The 18880-nt window shown below is 41.5% G+C and overlaps 2 protein-coding genes across 2 annotated transcripts in view; both read right to left on the reverse strand.

The window, feature by feature from the left end:
- npas3 (neuronal PAS domain protein 3) overlaps nucleotides 1-6520 on the reverse strand; it is a 266023-nt gene extending 259503 nt beyond the window's left edge. Inside the window, exon 1 of the mRNA XM_076299897.1 lies at nucleotides 6366-6520. Within this exon, the coding sequence (XP_076156012.1) occupies nucleotides 6366-6520 (155 nt within the window). The remainder of the gene's footprint in view (nucleotides 1-6365) is intronic.
- Nucleotides 6521-17516: 10996 nt separating this feature from the next.
- The window catches only part of akap6 (A kinase (PRKA) anchor protein 6), a 117849-nt gene continuing 116485 nt past the window's right edge, over nucleotides 17517-18880 (reverse strand). Inside the window, exon 16 of the mRNA XM_076300623.1 lies at nucleotides 17517-18880. This exon is cut by the window's right edge and continues 397 nt beyond it. The gene's annotated coding sequence lies outside the window, so the exon portion shown is untranslated.

Consider the following 18880-nt stretch of genomic DNA (forward strand, 5'->3'; position numbering starts at 1 on the left):
TCACCACCCCCCGTTTCTGTGTGTGAGTGTGTGTGTGACAACTCAGGTCAACAGCCACATGGATTTGGCAGGAGGGGGGGGGGGATCAGAGGCAGCCAAAATGCAAACACACACACACACACACACACAACACACTGCGAGACACACACACATACACACACACACACACACCACACACACACACACACAGGGCCATGCAAGCAAGGGTCCTGTGCTGTAAGCCAGGCAGCTCTGCCACTGGAGGAGGAACTTGGATGAAAGCATGGAGGCGCAGTTGCAGGCATGGACAGGGCTGCGGGCCGAGGGCACTCCTCGCTGGTAGCCTTCGCCCGAGAGCGGCGCACCTAGTCCAGGAAGCAGATGGGAGTCTGCGGGGCAGAACATCTGTGTGCTGCCGGAGAAGCTAAATGAAGGTCCCCACATCCACTGTGAATGTTAAAGAGATAAGAGGGCCTGCTTTGTGCAAGTCGGCTACGAGCCACAGCAAACATGCCAGTGTCAGACGAGGGATGGGGAGGGGAAAGCTGCAAGAGTCGCTGTCTGAGGTCACTTAATGGAGGTAAAAAAGAGAAAGAAATAAAAGAGAGAGAGAGAGAGAGAGAGAGAGAGAGAGAGAGAGAGAGAGAGAGAAGAACCAAAGGAGCAGGGGGCAGTAAAATGCAGAGGCTATATAAGGGCATCTTGGTTTTTAACTACCCCTCGGTGCTACTGAATTGAGCTCAAGGACAGGACCCCACAAAGGTGCGCCGTCAGCACCCCACGCAGACCAATATGTAATCGCCAGGAAAAAGTGACATGAAAAAGCTGCATCCTCACACACACAGCCCACAGTATAAATTAAGCATCCTTTGTCCTCCCTTGCAGCCAGTTCAACACGAGTTGCCATCTAATTCACTGAGAGGGGTGAGGGAGAGAGAGAGGAAGATGGACCATGTACAGAAATCATGAGAACCAATCTGGTATGTTGGCTGACTGTCCAGCTGAAAATAATACTGCCACCAAAAAGAGCAACATTTCAGATACAGCTCTCATACTGCCGATACACAACTGGCATCCTAGTGCCATCCTTGTTCTTACCAGTAGCTCGTCTAGACAAATGAAGCAAGTATATGTGATTCATTCAATTAGAAAAAAAGCAATAATCTCTCAATAATAATAAAATGTAAAAAAAACGGTGGGTGTGTTTCTGATCATAGATCTGACTGAGAAACACTTGTTCCCTGTGGCCGTCATGGCGGCCTCGGCAGCTGGAGGATGAACTCTGTTTTAATGTAGCGCGGCCGACAGCGGCACCATTACCTTTTGGCGGGATGCACCTTCTTTATGTCTCGCTCGCTACACACTGACCTTCACGGCGACACGGGCGAGTGTGTGGCGGCGAACAGAGAACAGCCGTAATCACCGCACCACATGCGCCGCCGTGGCGACAAGGTGGGGGGGGGGGGGTGTGTGTTAAAAAAAACAAGAGAAAGGTAGAGGGACACAGAGATGGAGAAAAAGAGAAAAACCACACCAGAAATCCTCTGTAATTGGGAGAATCCCCCAAATCGTACTGGCTTATGCATTTATGTTTCTGGCATGAATCCTATCAGAGGCTTATGTGTTTCTGCTACACCTGTGCTCGTGGTGGGTAGACACAACACAGCCAGTGTTGTTGACGATCAGCCGTGCAGGCAGCAGACGACAGTACAACAGTTTTGCCTTCTCAAATAAACAATACCTTTAGGCTGTGATAAACAGCATCACAGGCATTTTCATAATATGCAGTATAAGCATCCATCCTGCTAACATTTTAATGCTCAGTTCTCCTTATGGAGATGTTATGCGATGTCGTGTTTCTTTTCCTAGAGTCACGTTCACTCTCATTTATATTTATTTGATCATCTGCTACAAGAGGAATTGGCACAATAGGTGTAAGACAATACATCTATACAAACACACTGATCTTGTACTTGTTGCTACATTGCACTTCGCCTGACAAAATACGCCACTAGAGAAGCTTCAGCTGATAAAAACAAAAAGGAAGACACTAGCCTTTTTCCCAGTAACTGCCCTGGTGCACAGAGAAAACTGCTGAACGAACTGTATTTCAGCACCACCACACACAGCTCGAGCGACCCAGAGCTTCTCACATTGACATTACTCCCCTCAGGATCCTGTCCAGCATCCGAGTCCTCCTTAATTCGCTTCTATAAATCCTCTGAACTAGCAGAATAGGAAATGGGACAATTTAGCACTTTTGTTTGCCCAGGGGTGAGGAGCTGGGGGGAGGGTGGGGGGTTGTGTGTGTATGTGTGTGGGGGGAGGGGGGGGGGGGGTGCAAGGAAACAGTTCCTAAAACACAAAGCCAACTTTGTGGTTAGTGTTGTGTATGAACTCCAGCCAGCTCCATTCCTCCTTTCAGTGATTCCTCCTCCTCCTTCTCCTCCTCCTTTTCCTCCTCCTCAACCTCGAAAACTGTGTTTTACAGAAAACTGCTTCTTCTTCCCTTTTCCGAACTTTAGGACAGCGAGTGGCGGAGGTGGCAAACACTGCCAAGGCTATTTACGGGGCATTAAATCAAATAAATACTCCTGCGCCTTCAATCAGAGCCTCCGAGCTGAGGCGCTATTTGGTTCGGCTCTCGAGCAGAGGCAGAGAGCGAATCAGAGGGGTTGATTTGGCCTCTTGCGGATGCCAATAGGAAACAGGTGATAAAGAAGGCAGTCATGCAAAGGGCTGTGAAGTTTTCCCCCCTCACTCTCAAAAAATTAATTCCATCTTGAAGATGCCTATCACGCAGATATGCTCAGAACGGCAAACAAATATGCCCCTGCCAAGGAGATTACTACACACTGACTTAGCATAAGCATTCTCTACTACTGCTGCTCCTGTGGCTGCAGATCTAGGTAGCCTATACAGGTTGAAATATTCAGCTTGAGGGCCTGCAATAGTGACTGAGTCATTGGCTGATTGGCTGCTATGCTTTAAACAAAAATATATATATATATAATGTCTAATGTATGTACTGTATTCACTCATAGTTTTCCTTTATAATATTTATTACATTGCATGTCAGTGTATTCACACAGGGAAATCACTGGTCACAGAGAGTGTGATGATGGAACACAGAACATTCCCAGATGGGTAAAATGCATGTTGACATATTGCTTTTTGGACATTTTGTCATGCAGTTTACAGGTACTACTTCAGTCACATAGCCTATCATAAGGGAAACGTGAATCAAGACCTATTCGTATGACCTATTCCTATTCTCTTGGCTGCAAGAAACACTGTGCATGCTTTGCCTTGGACTGTCAAAAAGAAACTGTTGATATTGCTGACGTCTTTCAAATTAAATATTAAAAAAAAAATGACTGAAATGAAAAGAGATCATCAGCATGCATGAGCAGGCTTGATGTAATTATCGTGAATTAATCTGAGCTGAACATAAATGCCACTACGGATGGATAGTAGTTCCATTTTATTTCTTTAGAATGCTTTCAAACACACCTCTCTATATGACGACAATGTGGATATAGACAACCATAGAGCTAACAGCACCGGACTGCCACTTCGTGCAGATAATCCTATCATTACCTTGCGGAAGGTTTCTGATCCGATAAGACACCGGAGTAATCCATGTGCTACATTTAAAGTTCCTCAACAGCTGGTTGCTGGTTTATGCTAATTTTCCACAAGCTTCCAAGGTCCCGCTGCAAAGCAGCAAGTACAGAAGAGTCCGGCCTAGCAATACAAAGAAGCTGCTCAGAAACAATCGGCAGCAATGTCAACGTTATATTCTTGGATTTCACCGGTCCGTAATACCCACGCAGCGGAACGTAAACAATGCGAAAGTGACTGCATTACTACAGACCATTCTCAACAGCGCACTAGCCAATACACACGGCGTGCCCTCTGCGCTGTAAAACATACGCCTTCTCGGTGTATACCTGTTACCCGAACGTCAAGGACCCAATTCTTCATCGCACTCCTGAAGAAAGGGCACCACCGAAACTTCTGACATCTCCAGTCAAAAATGCAAAACATCTCATGTGCATCGACAGCGTTCTCTAATATAAACAGCAAACCATGCGTTACCGTTCTCTTCTTGAAGGGTCTTGCTGAATGCTCGGCTTGGTGGGCGCCATCTTCCTGCAATTATTTGATTTCTTACTTTTTTTTCTTCAGATTTATTTTGACATAGAGCCGAGACCACCGACAGCACAGCGTTATGTGCACTATGAGAATTTCAACAAAGCCATTGCGTTTCTCTGCACCAGTCGTGTCCCTGTCTTCGTGTGTTGACGTTCAGTGCGTGAAGAAAGGAGCGAAAAAAGCCGAGACCGAGATCCAAAGGCATGCCAAGAAAGTGAGTGGAAACCGGGGACGCTTCACGAATCCAGCGGCTGTCCTTACTCTTGGGCTTGAGGAGAGACAGCGCGACAAATTATAGTATAAACGGAACCATCATTTCATTACATTTCCCCGCAGTCCGTCCTTAGCTCCGGTGCTTCATAAAGCCTTATTCGGAGTCTGTTTGTCTGCATTTTTCAGCTTTTCCTGGCTCGCTGTATGTGAACTGGGGGACTCATCTCTCCTGCCGGCGCAACAACGCCACTCAGTTGTAGTTGGAAACAGTTTTCAATTTCTCGAAGTACAGGTTGCAGTACAGTAAAAATCTACCCAAATATGTTAAATTTAGGCATTGGTGAAATTATGCCTCTGGTATGTCCATCTTATTTTTATGTCTAAAAACCATTCTTCTGAAAGTGTGTGTGTCTGTGAATATAGAGTGTGAGCATGTGGACAAATTAGCTTACATTTTCCAATAATAAAAAAAGCTTTATGTCTAAGATATGGTTTAGGGATTCATAATATATTCATACATGTTTTAATAAACAGACTGATGGTGATACTTGGCGATGGGGTGCACATGGTTACGTTTAAAATTCTTTAAATGATTGTATGCAAGTTATAAGGGAAAAGTGAAGAGGATGTAAAATTACCACAAAGTCCTGGACTGGTTGTCTTAAAGCATATTGCCATTGCGTGATTAATAGTAGCCTTGATACAGTAGCATAGTCGAAAAAGTAACAGTAGCACATGACGTGACGTGATTTTTTAAAATATATATATATATCTGCTAAAATGTGTGTGAATGTGCGAAAGTCATGAGTTGACAGCACTGTTTATTGTAATATTCTACTTTCACGGATACGCGCTATTTGACCAAAATATTTGACATAACCTTTGACCCATGAAGGTCAAACTGGTGAAAAGCTTGTTGTTTAGATTTGACGTGCACGAAACAAAGAGCTGGCTAAAATATTGCATTTAATACAACTATACTGACACTAATTAGTACAGTAACGACTGGGAATCTATGATAGACCACTACACATAGCCTATCATGATTGTTGAGTAAAGCCAAGTGATTTGTGCATCTTCGGTTTAACCAAGGGTGAGTCTTTCCATTGACAGGTTTATTGATTATTTGGACAATATAAATAGCGTGTTATCTCAATAACAAAATAAACTGGACCAGTGGAGTTAAATAGTGTGGAGCCTAAGTGGGTGCTATTACTCAATACAGCTATTCCATTTGAGTTCGCATACATACAATAACGTGGTGCATTGCATGGAATGCTGTGAAATATAATATCAATGTAAGATGTTTTTGTCGCCATTGAAGTTCATATACATCTGATCTCAGTGTAACTTGAATTTAAGGGAAACTGTCAATATAGCTGTATTGTGAAACTGTTAATATAGCTGTATTGTGAAAGTTTCCTTTTTGTTTTTTGGTAACAACTTAATCGTTCTCTTGAGATTTCTTAATCATGATGAAAACACCTTAATTTGCGTAAAAGAGCAACTGTTGGCAAACCCAGTGTGTAATTGGTGCGTATCAATGCGGTCTTCTTCTGGGCTATATTTCATGCCCGAAGCGAACAACCCAAACCAATACCTTTGTGTAACACCATGGCCTGTGCATTTTGACTTTTTAAAGTCTTCAAAATGATGTGTTACTCTGATGAACTGTTAGAACAAAAGTATTATTAGCCATTTTTTTGTTTCTTTGTTTGGGTTGATGAAAACAGTCTTCTTTCGTGGGTCGTTTTTCGCACGTTTGGTCCAACAGGACTCTATAAGTTAGCAGACACATTTATTTCAAAACTATGCCATAGTCAGTCCACATGATAAAAATGACGGACTGCAATAGGACATCTAAGATAATAAAAATATTTCTTTATGTTATTGGTTGTGCGTAAAATGTACGCTTTACGCCAGCTTTGGACACTGACACTCGTGAATCGGGCTTCTTTCCCTGTTGTTTACCAAATGAACTTAGTGAGTAGGTTAGTTTATTCTGGTTTACATACCTTTGCTGGTAGGAAGTTATCCCTTGGACGTTCTGTGGGTTCCCGTTGGTGGCGCCGGGGACTCTGCCCACGGCGGAACCAGCTGGCATTCCCCCGGCTCCTCCACCTGCTGCAGCCGTCACCTGAACGCTGAAATCCGGGAAGATCCTGATCATCCCCGCTCAAAGGAGTACAACACGAACTGAGTCTATGTGGATATTTGTGAACACAGCCTTCCCTCCAGCCGAACAAGTCACAGCTCAATCCCATTAGTGATGGTTACATCGGCCATTCTACGTCTTGATTTCAGTATCAGCGAAGAGATAACTGCAGGATTCAATGGGCTTGCAATGGCATAGATGCCGGTGGTGTTGAGCTAAGCCAAATGCGACGTCCTGTGTACACGTTAACTGTATGAGCATACAAGTTGACGCTAAACTGAAGTAATTCTTCCTCAGCCTTACATACTGCAACAAGTAGCGCAAAAAAGAAAATGCACTGTTATTAAGTGCCAAATAAATGGTTGTAAATATCCAAGGCGCTTCAATGTAGACAATATTAATCACACATGTCAAATGTAGCCTAAGCAAAGCGACATTAAACAAACTAGCATTACACTAACCGAATGTTATGCTTTTATGTCCCACTGGTTTGCATTACAAGAAAAGTATCTGTGGGAAGTTGTTTGCATGCCTAAAATTTAAGTTTTCATTGATTTAAAGTAATGATAACATTATTATTTGGTTATAACAATGCTACATTTATTTACTTCTACGTGGTGCTGAAGTTAGTAAGTTGTGTAATATTTTGTTTCATATGGATTTTCCAAAAGCTCCATACAAATCAGGAAAGTATATGTGCCTGCGTTTGAACCCGCCTTGTAGAGCATCCTCATAAGACGCCCAGCAACTTTGAAAAGTTTATCCTTGAGTCGCGAGCTCTAACCATAACTACTGTCCGTAGATGTCCGTCCTCAGAAAAATCAATAGCTTAGTCAAAACGACTCACTATTAAATTTCATCTCCTAGTATAGATAGATGTAGATCACTACCGCGACGCGATCGATGAAAGTCCCAATGAATTACGCATTCGAGCTCCTGTCACAATTATGTGCTAATGATTTCGTGATCTGAGAGCAATTGTCAACAAGGCTTTCTTCTTGGCAGTTGCAGACGATGTGTTGTGTGTTAAAGTGTCTCCGAGGCTGCTTGTCTGAAAGCGCTAAGCTCTAACATGCAGCGGTGCATTTGTAAATAGGCTTGTTTTCTGAGAGGAATGTCCCACGGATACGGTGCTGTTATGAGCTCTGCTATGTAGCTCTAGTATCCCTAGCGCGTGTGAGCGGATGAACTTGCTCTCAGCTGCTGCTGATTAACCGCACCGCGCGAGCAGCTCGGGAGCGCGCGATGTTGTCTACCGACCAATCACAGGGGTGCTTCGGGAGCGCGCGTGTGGTGCAGCAGCAGCAGTAACCCCTTACACCCCGGTACACTGACCATGATGTGTGTCTTTTCAGGTACTTGTTAAAGGCATGGCTATACAAATACAGTTTTAAACAATATACAATCTGGAAAGCTGACTCTTGTATGGCCGATCGAGGGCGGAAGAAGAGCAGTCTAAACGTGACAGACATGTCCGACGTTTTGAGTAATTATTAAAGCAAAATGACAGCTCATAAAATATAATTGAAATATTTATGATATATTCACAGATCGCACACCATAAAGAATGCATTGGCTGTCCAGTAACTGATTTGTTTCTGGGTCAATATCTATCATTTTGACACAAAAATTTGAGGCTCACTACAGAAAACTCACCACTGGCTTCAAACAATGCCAGATGACTAGCTACAAAGTGCTTCATGAATAAATAAGCCAACTATAACAGATAGAGTTCTAGAAATCTGCCTGTGTATATAAAAAGACAATGTGTATATTGCAATGCCCCATGAATCTATGTATTATTAAGTCATTCAATATTTTTCTCTTGAAATAACCTACGTATGTCGCCCTCGACTCAAAGTGAAGCGAAGTGTTCCAGATGGAGGTGCTCTGTGAAGCATTATTTCAGCACAACGGTCAGCTCTGTTTTCACATTAAGGGAGCTGACCAAGGTGCTGAAAAAAAGTTAGGTTAGGCTAGGTTATATTTTCTCACAAAACTAGCTTACAAATTGGGTAGCATCCTATCCTCTCAGCAATCAGTATCTCTGATATCAGACTGAACAGCTGGTCATATTGCAGGATCAACAGCAATGATGCATTTTATGTATGTTGGTAAGGTGGGCCTCTTAAGGTCAGTTGTCAGGTCAGGTCAGATAAGTCAAAATACAACTTCTTAAAACAATCAGGTACATCAAATTCACAATTACTTACTAAACTGGCAGTTTTTTTAATAAATAAAGGGCAAAGCAAATAGTTTTGTTTCCAAAAATGAACTTTGTGGTTTAGGTGTCCTCACACTATGTTTTGATGAACTTCGGAAACAATTTGGGTGATCATTGAAAATTAACTGAAAGGGAGGATTTAACCAAAATGTGAGTTAAAGTCAGTAGATAGCCTTAATGTAAAAATGCAGCTTGGTTGGTTCTGTAGTTCCCATTATATCCTTCCTCTTCTTGACAGGTAAATGGACACTTGATGTCAAAGTGTTTCATATGACCTGACTACAATCTGGTGTAGATTTAATTGAGCATGCAGATGAAATACCTGTCATGAACATTGGCCTTATAGGATAAATGCATCTCTGAAGTCAGTCTTTGGTAACAAATTCTAAGTTTATACATGAATATTGATAGCAGTCACAGCAGTCATGATTTTCTTGTATGTGGCATCCTGCTCCTCAATAATACTGCTGTCTTTTCATGAATTGCAACCTTATCTGCAATACAACACATTGTTTTATATGATATTTTCAGTGCTGCAGCAGATATGCCCAGAGATGCTTCAACACTAGTATCTTATTCCAGCTCTTTTATCATTTACATCTGACAACTGCAAGGCACACACTTGGCTAAATGAAATGTCTACACACCTTAACTGATGTGCTCTCTGGCTGTTTCTCTAACTATCTCTCTGTCTCTCTCTTTCTCTTCCTCCCCTCACCCTGTCCCCCTCTCTCTCTTTCTCTCCCTCTCTCTCTCTCTCTCTCTCTCTCTCTCTCTCTCTCTATCTCTGATTAGCTGTAACCTGAAAGAGTGACATAATCTCCTCACAGCCACATTGACTTAACATTGATTTCAGGCACTACCATGAAGTGTTGCCATTTTCAGTTTTACTTACTTAGCCCTGCAGAGGATACTTTTGTCTGCCTCTTGTTCTCTCGGCCTTCGGCTTGATTGCTTGTCTTGTCTCAAACTGGAGAAGACTTGATTGTGCACCGAAACAGGCATTTAGCAAACTCACAGTTGACATGCCACCAGAATGTCCGACCGTAATGTGACAGTATATCTGGCCCTGAAAATCCATTAAACCCTTTTACTGCCTTTCCTGTAAAAGCTTTTTATGATACACACAGTCTTTCTTTTCTTCACGGTGACCTACAGTAGGATCCATTCCCAAAGCCAAGGTTTATTGTGCCCCAGTATACCAAATAAATACACTTAGCGATGGCTTCTGCTGGTTAGCCGGGACGTGTCCGAATAAAACAATGCTTAAAAAAACACAGGGACCCCTGTGAAGCATCATGCTTAGTCCTGAAAGTTAGGCTAATAAATTGAACACATGTCTCCTGCCACACAACTGTATAATCATTTTTGTTGTTCGTGTTGGTGTTGTGTTTAATATTATCACTCGATGACTCTGGAGTTCTTGAACTGTCATAGCTGTGGATGTGATTGAGTGTTTATCCATTAAAATATTCGGTGCATGCAAATGTGTGCGTGTGTTCACTCTCGCACTCATGAATCTTCTAGCTCTCTTGTCTTGTGATAAACCTAAGGTTGATATTAGTATATTATTTGAGACAGGTATTATACAAAGCCTTAGTGTAAAAACACATTCTTGATGACCTCCAAAAAATCACAAAATGTTCTCCTGAGGAAAATGCTTGATATTGTTACATGTTAGTAACCACTATTATGATCAATTACTTAGTGTATAAGAACATTTTCAATAAGCATATCTGAAGAAAAACATTATTGTTTTGTATATTTCTGTGAGAAGTCTTGGTTAAAAGTATTTTTGCATGTTAATGCATGACAAAACATTCCTCATGTTTGTTTAAATACTTTATTATTATGGTACAAAAAAGTAATGAAAAGGCTATAGTCTTTTTATGAAACAACACCACAACACAGCACATTTTCATCTGTGGTGCCACGCAGCTCTAAGCAGGATAACAGCAAATGAAAACTAGTCCCCATCAGCTCATGAAATGAAACATGCTCCATAAGATATACAATGCACATGATTAACTGCCAATAAAGAACCCAGGAGAAGTCTCACCTGAGACCGTAAATGGAATACCTTCTGTAACCACGTCTAATAAAACCGCCGTAATAAAGAGACACACCAAGCATCCCTCTCTCTCTCCCTCTCTTTCCTTTTCACTGCAATTCCTGCAATGAAATCAAACAAATTGCACTGGAAGGCTTAAACTGACACTGGAGGGCCCCACTAATACAATTAGATTAACAGTTTCTGCTGTTTACCCGCTCCCACTCCTCTTGGAGGCCTGTATTGCATTTATCCATCTGCGGTTCTCCGCTAAACTACATGAGACAGATCGGGGGCAGTAGCTAGCCTCCCACATGACATCTCCCTGCCCGCTGGCGCGTAGTTTCCTCTGAAAACACTGATAATCAATATCATGCACTGCAACTGGGACCAGACACTGCACTTTCCCAGAACACTTTGAGGTAATAAGGTTGCTCTATTTAATGTGAGGGGGCTGGGAAGTTTCTGTGTGCTGTGGTGTGTGGTGTGTGGTGTGTGTGTGTGTGTGTGTGTGTGTTTGTGTGTATATGTGAGTGTGTGGTATGTGTGTGTGTGTGTATGTGTGTGGGTAAACTGCCTACTTGTAAGAGTTCTGTTGATGAACAAACAGAACACAAGGAGCGCTCTGAGATTTACAGAGAATTAAAAATCGTTAAAAGCTGCAGAAATGCTGGAGTCTGCCTTCATTAGGATTGTTTGCGCTCAAAGGGGAGGTTGGTTTGTGTACAGCATGAGCCACTTTGGTGGAAGTGAATTGTTTTGTTCTCCAAGGCCGCAGTGTTCCCAAACCTCCCCCCTTCCCTCCCCTCTGTGCACTCCCCGAACCCTTGTCTCCAACAGAGTAACTCAGTAACCGTCGTTCCCCTCCTATGCTCCCAACCACATGTTGACAAGGCTGCTAAATGTGAGCTGAGATGAGTTTTGATTGTAGCTGTCAGTCCTACTCTCCCTCCCTACCTCCCTACCTCCCACTTTTTTTCTCTCTCTCTCTCTCTCTCTTTTTCTCTCTCTCTTCCTCTCTCTCTCTCTCTCTCGTACACACACACACACACACATACACACACACTTTCCCTCCCACTTGTTCTTTCTCTCCTCTGAAAATTCAGTTCCCTATAGACTGATTGAACAAACTCTGCGCCAAAGTGTGAAAGTTTAAGACGACTTCCTCTTACTTCCCTTGTATTCTACAGTGGAGATGATAAATATCACCCCAAGGTCTGCGTTGAATGAAGTCAAGGACACCTTTGGTTGAATTGTGCATCATTTAACAAGTGGTTGTGCGCCTTTACCTTATCGGAACTTTGCAGTGTTTTACACCAGAACTCTGAAATTAGTGAGGACCCCCTCCATATGATAAGGCTGTCAATCCAGAGGTCATCACAGCTGCCTGTATCAAAAGTGGATAATTGGGGTTGCCACTCGGAATTATAAATGTGCCTTTTCTTTTGCATGTATAAAACAGATAGCAATGTAATATGAAACACGGATGTGAAACTCTTGTGCGAATTCATTACATTTTTTTTTCATTTTCATTAATTATGAAGACAATCAGGATTGTCTTCACATTGGTATAATTAATGTTAGGAACCAGTTTGATCAATGAATCCCATATATTTCATGGGGTGAATAAATGCAAGGTTTTATTCCTTAATGTTTGGGCCAAAGATTTTAACGTTAAGTTTAAGTTAGGTTTTGCTTGCCATCACATGTCAATCAGAATTAATTGTAGTTAATTACACATTGTTATTACCATGGAAAATATAATTATTCACCACATATGATTTACACAGTATGCAGACATAACCATGAGCCAATTAAATTGGATGGACATTTATATAGGAAAAGTGTAGATCCCAAAGAAAACATTCCGATGGTCCCCAGTCAGTGGCAGCAGTATGAGCACTTAATTTTCTTTTTTGAGTCGTCTATGTGGTCTGATTGATAGAGTGGGCTGTGAATTTTAAAAGTACAGGGCAGAGGGTAAGGAAAACACTTCCATTATGCTTTGAAACGGTAATGAATTTTGAAATATTGCCTCCCCATGTTTGTAGAAGACATGTAGCTCAAGAGAAATGATGAATTAACTGCTGGGACGAATTACAGTGGCAACACGCGGGAAAACTTTCAATACAAAAATGATTGATTAGGGAGTCAAAGAGAAAATGACATCCTTTTTTTTTAAATATATTTATTTCATTTATTCGGGATGATAAGCTCCACGTGCCCTCTCTGAGTCCTGTGTGCTTTTCACATCAAATTGTCTCTTAATGCAGTTTGATGACACGCCTGAAATCCAATCACTCGGCCCTCAAATTACATGAGCCCACTCAGCACATTCAGCCTGGGGTTTTAATGGGGGCAGCACCTCTGTCAGATCCTGCTCCTCCGCCTCTAACTCCACTGCTGCTCGCCCTGGCCTGCCATGGAGACAAACTGCCACGTGTCACTGCAGGACAAGCCTCAGACCTGCGTTCGGGCCAGTTTACGGCCTCACTGGGCCAGTTTCCTCTACATGGATTAAGCTTAGTCCCGGACTAAAGGATTAATCTTAGTCCCAGACTAAAAGAGAACTTCAATGGAGCTCTCCCTTACTTCTAGGATTAGGCTAAATTTGTGTGAATTGGGGAAACTGTTATGTCCCAGACACCCGTGTTAAAGATGGACACGTTTAAACCAGGGACATGTAAAACTTGCTCATTACTGAGACTGCTCAGTTTATCATATGGCAAAATGAAGTACTGTATCTGGTTATGCACTTCATCCTTCCTAGATTAATACAATGTTTCAACCAAATGGTCTAGGTTTGTCATGAGAACACCAAATACTTGGTATATAAGGTTCAGAATGTGTATTGTAAATACAGTATACACACTCTCACTTGCTTAGGACTTTTTTTGTTTATAGGACGGCACTTGTTCAACATTTAGTTAATGTTTCACTGTGGTTCGTTGGATGCAAAGCACTTTACAATTGGAGTTTAAAGGTGAATGATGAATCCAATTGTTGGAGAACCGTAGTGGGAATTAAGCCGAGGTTTTGGGATAACCTTTCATTCTGCTGGGAAGGCAAGCCTGGAAAACCAGACGACAGCACTCTTACAGCCAATCAATGGCTTTAATTGGCTAATTAAGTGCAAGGGTACACAGAGAGAGCGTGCTCACTCTGCAGATCTACAGAAGCTGGGCAGGCTATCTTCTGGTGTGTGTGTTTTAAGATCATGTGATGTTAAGCAAGGAATTTGTAACAATCAGAGTGCTAGTTATGTTGATTGTGAGAAGAATTATAGGTCTGTTTGTTCATTGGGGTGTAGAACTGTCTTTTGAATAAAGGATTTTGATTTAAATTCCAAGAATAACATGCCACTCAGGATAGATTGGATTAGGTCAGATCATCTGGAAATAAATCACATTCATTTTGTTTTGATCTCATACACAACTTTGACTGAACAAAAACCTGAAATTCTGACATTTGGTACTTTTGGTAATTTTGACAAGATGCTTTGGTGTAAAATGCAATATTAATAAGGATCACAATAAGAAACAGTGTGAATTGGTTATAGAGGACCATGCAAAATCACGTGACCTATACAACACACACCATGTGAAACATTTTCTAAACGGCTTTTTAAAAAGACAATTTTGTGACATTTAAAATAATTCTCCCGTAACAATCTTTAGTTCTTTGATGAAACTTTTCCATGGCCTGAGTTGTCTTTGTCACATAATGTCATGTTATCATGAGCGATCTTTTCAATAAAGACTGTCCAACCTATTAATTTTTGCCACCCGTGCTTAAGCAAAGATTCTAAATCAACATTTTGACTGGTCGTAATTGCAAAGCTACCATGGTTCGATTCACTTGACCTTTCCCACCTTTAAATTCATTTCCATTTTATATCAAAAGTATCATGTTAATTGCAAAAGGGTATTTTTTCCACCATGTAATGTCTTTGAAGACAATGTAAGAATGCATTTCCATTTTAATTTATCAATGCCATCAGTCAAATCTAAAACCTCCTTTCTGCAAATTTATCAGTGACTGTTCTTTTCAGTTGGAATAAGGATATGAAACTTTAGCCCAGTAAGTTATGAATAAAAGATATGTGCTGACAGTTTCTTCAAAAGATTCCATAAATTAGTCTCATAAAGGCCAAAGTAATGCTACACAAATGACTGGCAGCAAAGATGAAGACTATGAGTTATGTTGTCAGTGACTAGAAGGCAAAAATACAGGGTTTAATACGTTATGGTAAAGCCGATGTTTGAAGCCATTTCAAAAGCTCCAAATAGCAAACACGTCTTTTTGGGAAAGAAATAGGGTGATCGTCATTGTTATGGCTTTATAAATGATTACAAATGATTATGCTTTAAATTAACTTTTTGTAATACATAGTTTATCATAAATAATAATAACCATAAAAGGTAAATCATTAATGTTATATCATTGTGTGTGTGTCTGTGAGAGAGAGATACATATTGTTATGTACAAACACATGTGAATAGAGATAAAAGTCTGAATTGATTTGAATGTTTTAAATTGCTGTTGTGAAAATAAGTCATTCTCTCTATTCTACTCACTCTCATTCTTTTCAATGTCTTATTCACTTCACACAGCTGCCAGACTCCATGGACCAAAGGTTTTCATGAGCCACTCGGTTCATTGAATTGTGCTTAACTGTAATAAGGCACTCTGACCTGGCAGTACATGATGATCTAGGAAGGATCTTACAGGATGGCCTTGGGTCTTCACAACGGATGCTTTCATCAGACACTGTAAGGGAAGCTGTTACTGAGCAGGCAAGTGCTTCGCTGGCTGATATATAATGTTCGAGGAAAAGGGTGTGTTGACATCAGGTTTAAATTGGAATCTGTTCACTTTGGTATGATAGCAGCGGAAATTACAGTGGTACCATTCTGATAGTGTAACTAATTTACACATTTGTATTGCTAACCTTCATTCTGGAAAACCAGATGCTTCAGATGTTGGTTTGTTTTCCACAGTCAAATCAAATGTTTCCTCCTACTACATCCAAGGCTGTGTTCCAAATTGCATACTTCTGTACTTACAAGACCTTACTTGTGCACTCATATTAGGTATTGTACAAAAGTATGCAAATTGGAACACAAGCCAAGTCATTGCATTAATCTTCTTACTGTAATTACAAGGAAGTGCCACAGGAAGTAACATGTAACATACTTCCTCTGCAGAAATGATTGTGACCATAGATATTGAAAAGCTAGATAGAGCATTGTCCGTTGAGTTCTATTTGGTGGCATAGTGAACGCAGCCACCATATTGCTGGTGGCAAACACCTTACTGTCTATGGGCAACACTTTGCCGGCAATCAAACACCTGTCTGATTTCCAGTCAGAGTCACATGTGTCTCCATTGCCCTTCAGTGATTGTTGCCCCCACCATGATGGCGGCGCTATTTACATACGTTCTGGAGCCTAATGCAGTATTTAGCTTTCTAATATCTATGATTGTGTCCTATCATCACTGATAGTGAAAGGAGAACATAGAGAAATCACAGAAAGGTAAATCTGTTACGAATTGTGCATTTAGCACTCACAAACTTTCATGTTAGTTCATGTGAGTTCATGTGCACCCGATGGATGGAAACAGAAATTATACGTTTGTCGGTACATCAAGAAGCCTGATTGAAGTTCTCTTAGACAGAGCTGACACTAGAATGATAGCTAAAGAAAGAAGCCGAAATCAAAACAAACACACACACACACACACACACACACATATATATATATATATATATATATATATATATATATATATATATATATATATACACACACACAGACAGCCAGAGATGGGGACTTCTGCCCTCCAGCTCCTTACAGAACATTTAGCATCTGATCTCAAAACATCCCCTTTCTGTCTTCAGCCGCCTATGCCGCTAGGGCAACGTAAGGAAGAACACACACAATCGTCATCAGCAAACAAGCGCCCGACTCCTGCAGGACCTGAGCAGGCGATTACAACACAGAGCTTATCATCAAGCCGAGCTCCGGCAATCAGGGTCTGCTTGATTGGCGGGTGGGTGGGTGGGGGGGGGGGGGGGGGTAAGGTGGTGGTGATGGGGGGGGGGGGTGTTGACGCCTCTGCACAGCTGATTCATTGATGGCCCTGTTGGCTAGACTTCAGGATCATCAGCCCCCATCCCGTAAATTAGAGGAGATTAGGCATGGCACTGCCAACGCTGGCTGACACCTGCTGTGCACTGGTTACATGCTGAAGGAATACTGTTTCAAAAGAGGGTATCTGTGGAGTGTGTTAGCGTGTGTGTGTGTATATGTGTGTCTGTGTATGATTATGCAATGCTTTGTTTAAAAAATAAAAAACAAAAGAAGCAATATTTATATGTTCTTGTGCATAATAATAAATACAAAACTTTCATGTCTGACAGACAGACAGAAAGGTTATCTATGTATTGACAATGTGTATTTACAATATGTACATTTGTGTATTCACATAACTGAATCTATAGAATAACCTGTGTGTGTGCATGTATGTGCGTGCATGAGTGTACATGTGTGCTGTGAGTGTGAGTGTGATTGTGACGGATCAAAACTAAAAACAATGGTTCCGTGTCATCCTTGTGGGGCTACATGTCCACCAAGTTTCGGTCTTTCAAAAACAAAAAAATCTGGAAGAAAAAAAACTCTGACTAAACCCATATGACCACTGCTTTGCTGCGCGGCGGTCATAATAACACAAGAGAAGGTAATGATCTGCCCATTTGCATCTATGCAATGTATGCACGGTAGGTACTGTATCCATAGTATATATTAATGCGTCTGTGTGACAGTATATACAGTAAAATGAAGTGACATATTGGATTCATGCACAGTAAAGCACTAGTGGTACAGTGCATTGTGTAAAATATGTGGCATTGTCTCAGTGATCAACATTCAGAATAGCAGTACTGGTACACAAGGATATAATAGCATACCAATTCGTTCGCTGAGAAGAGAAAGCACATTCCAGCACATGGTGTTCAATAAATTAAGTTTATTTCAACATTTTCCATATAGTGTTAACCATGCAGTCTAGCACTTTAAGGCGTATAATTTTCCACATCACTAAACACATACAGTTGGACACTAACATGAAGCATTTATACCAACATTGTACATCAAGGTTCAAACGTATACATATATACAGATGCCCTTTCACAAACCTCAACCTTGCCTGTCAAACCTGTTCTCTTTCTCTCTAAGCGACTGAACACACCATCAAGAAAAAGCCGTGTTTTAACAAAAGGTATAAGAAATTACAACAAGGCACACTTTTTTGTAGTTTTGAAATGTTTTCTTTGTTATTTCTCTCTTTTTTTCTCCAGATCATAGGAAATGAAAAAAAAAAAAAAAGAAATGGTCAAACTCAATGTCGCAGACACAGTCATGAATCTTGCACGTCATCACACAGCTATGCAGTTGTCGCCGATGCGAGCCCCGTGTTGCATAGATACACCTACTGCGCTTGCCACTGGACACTAGGGGGCCGGTCCGAGCACGTCTGAGCTCCGTCTGTGCCTGCGGAACACGCCTGTGTGGCGCCAGACCCTTACCCTACGACCCTGTGTCGGTCTACGCTGAGGCATGGAGAGACACGGGACTTTTTTTTACGGCAGCTCGAAATGAGAACATCTTGGTTCCGAGTGCTTGTGGTCAAGAAGTGTACCTGATGCAGCAAACGAGAGAGAGAGAAGGGGGGAGGAGGAAGAGGGGGTGAGGGTGGTGTGTGCCTGTGCTCTGGACTTAAATATCTGCAGCTGAGTGAATGTAAGCTGAGACAGAGATACAGTAAATGCCATGCGCACTGGCAAGGTGTGTGAGGTTGGCTCTATGTGAGTGGCATTATGTAACTGTTTGTGTGAGAGAACACACACACTATATTTGTTTGGTGTGTGTGCTTGTGTGTGCTTGTGTGTGTGTGTGTGTAAGAGAGAGAGAGTGTATGAGTGTGCATGTGTGTATATATATATATACACACATACACACACAATATATTGTATATTGTATGTGTGTGTGTCTGTGTGTGTGTTCATATTTGTGTGTATGTGTGCATGTTGTGTGGTGTG

The sequence above is a fragment of the Alosa pseudoharengus genome, unplaced genomic scaffold (genome assembly GCF_046254945.1).
Source record: "Alosa pseudoharengus isolate Yale_2024_CS ecotype anadromous, Long Island Sound unplaced genomic scaffold, YU_APseudo_1.1 YU_APseudo_1.1_scf_22, whole genome shotgun sequence".
Classification (NCBI taxonomy): Eukaryota; Metazoa; Chordata; class Actinopteri; order Clupeiformes; family Clupeidae; genus Alosa; species Alosa pseudoharengus.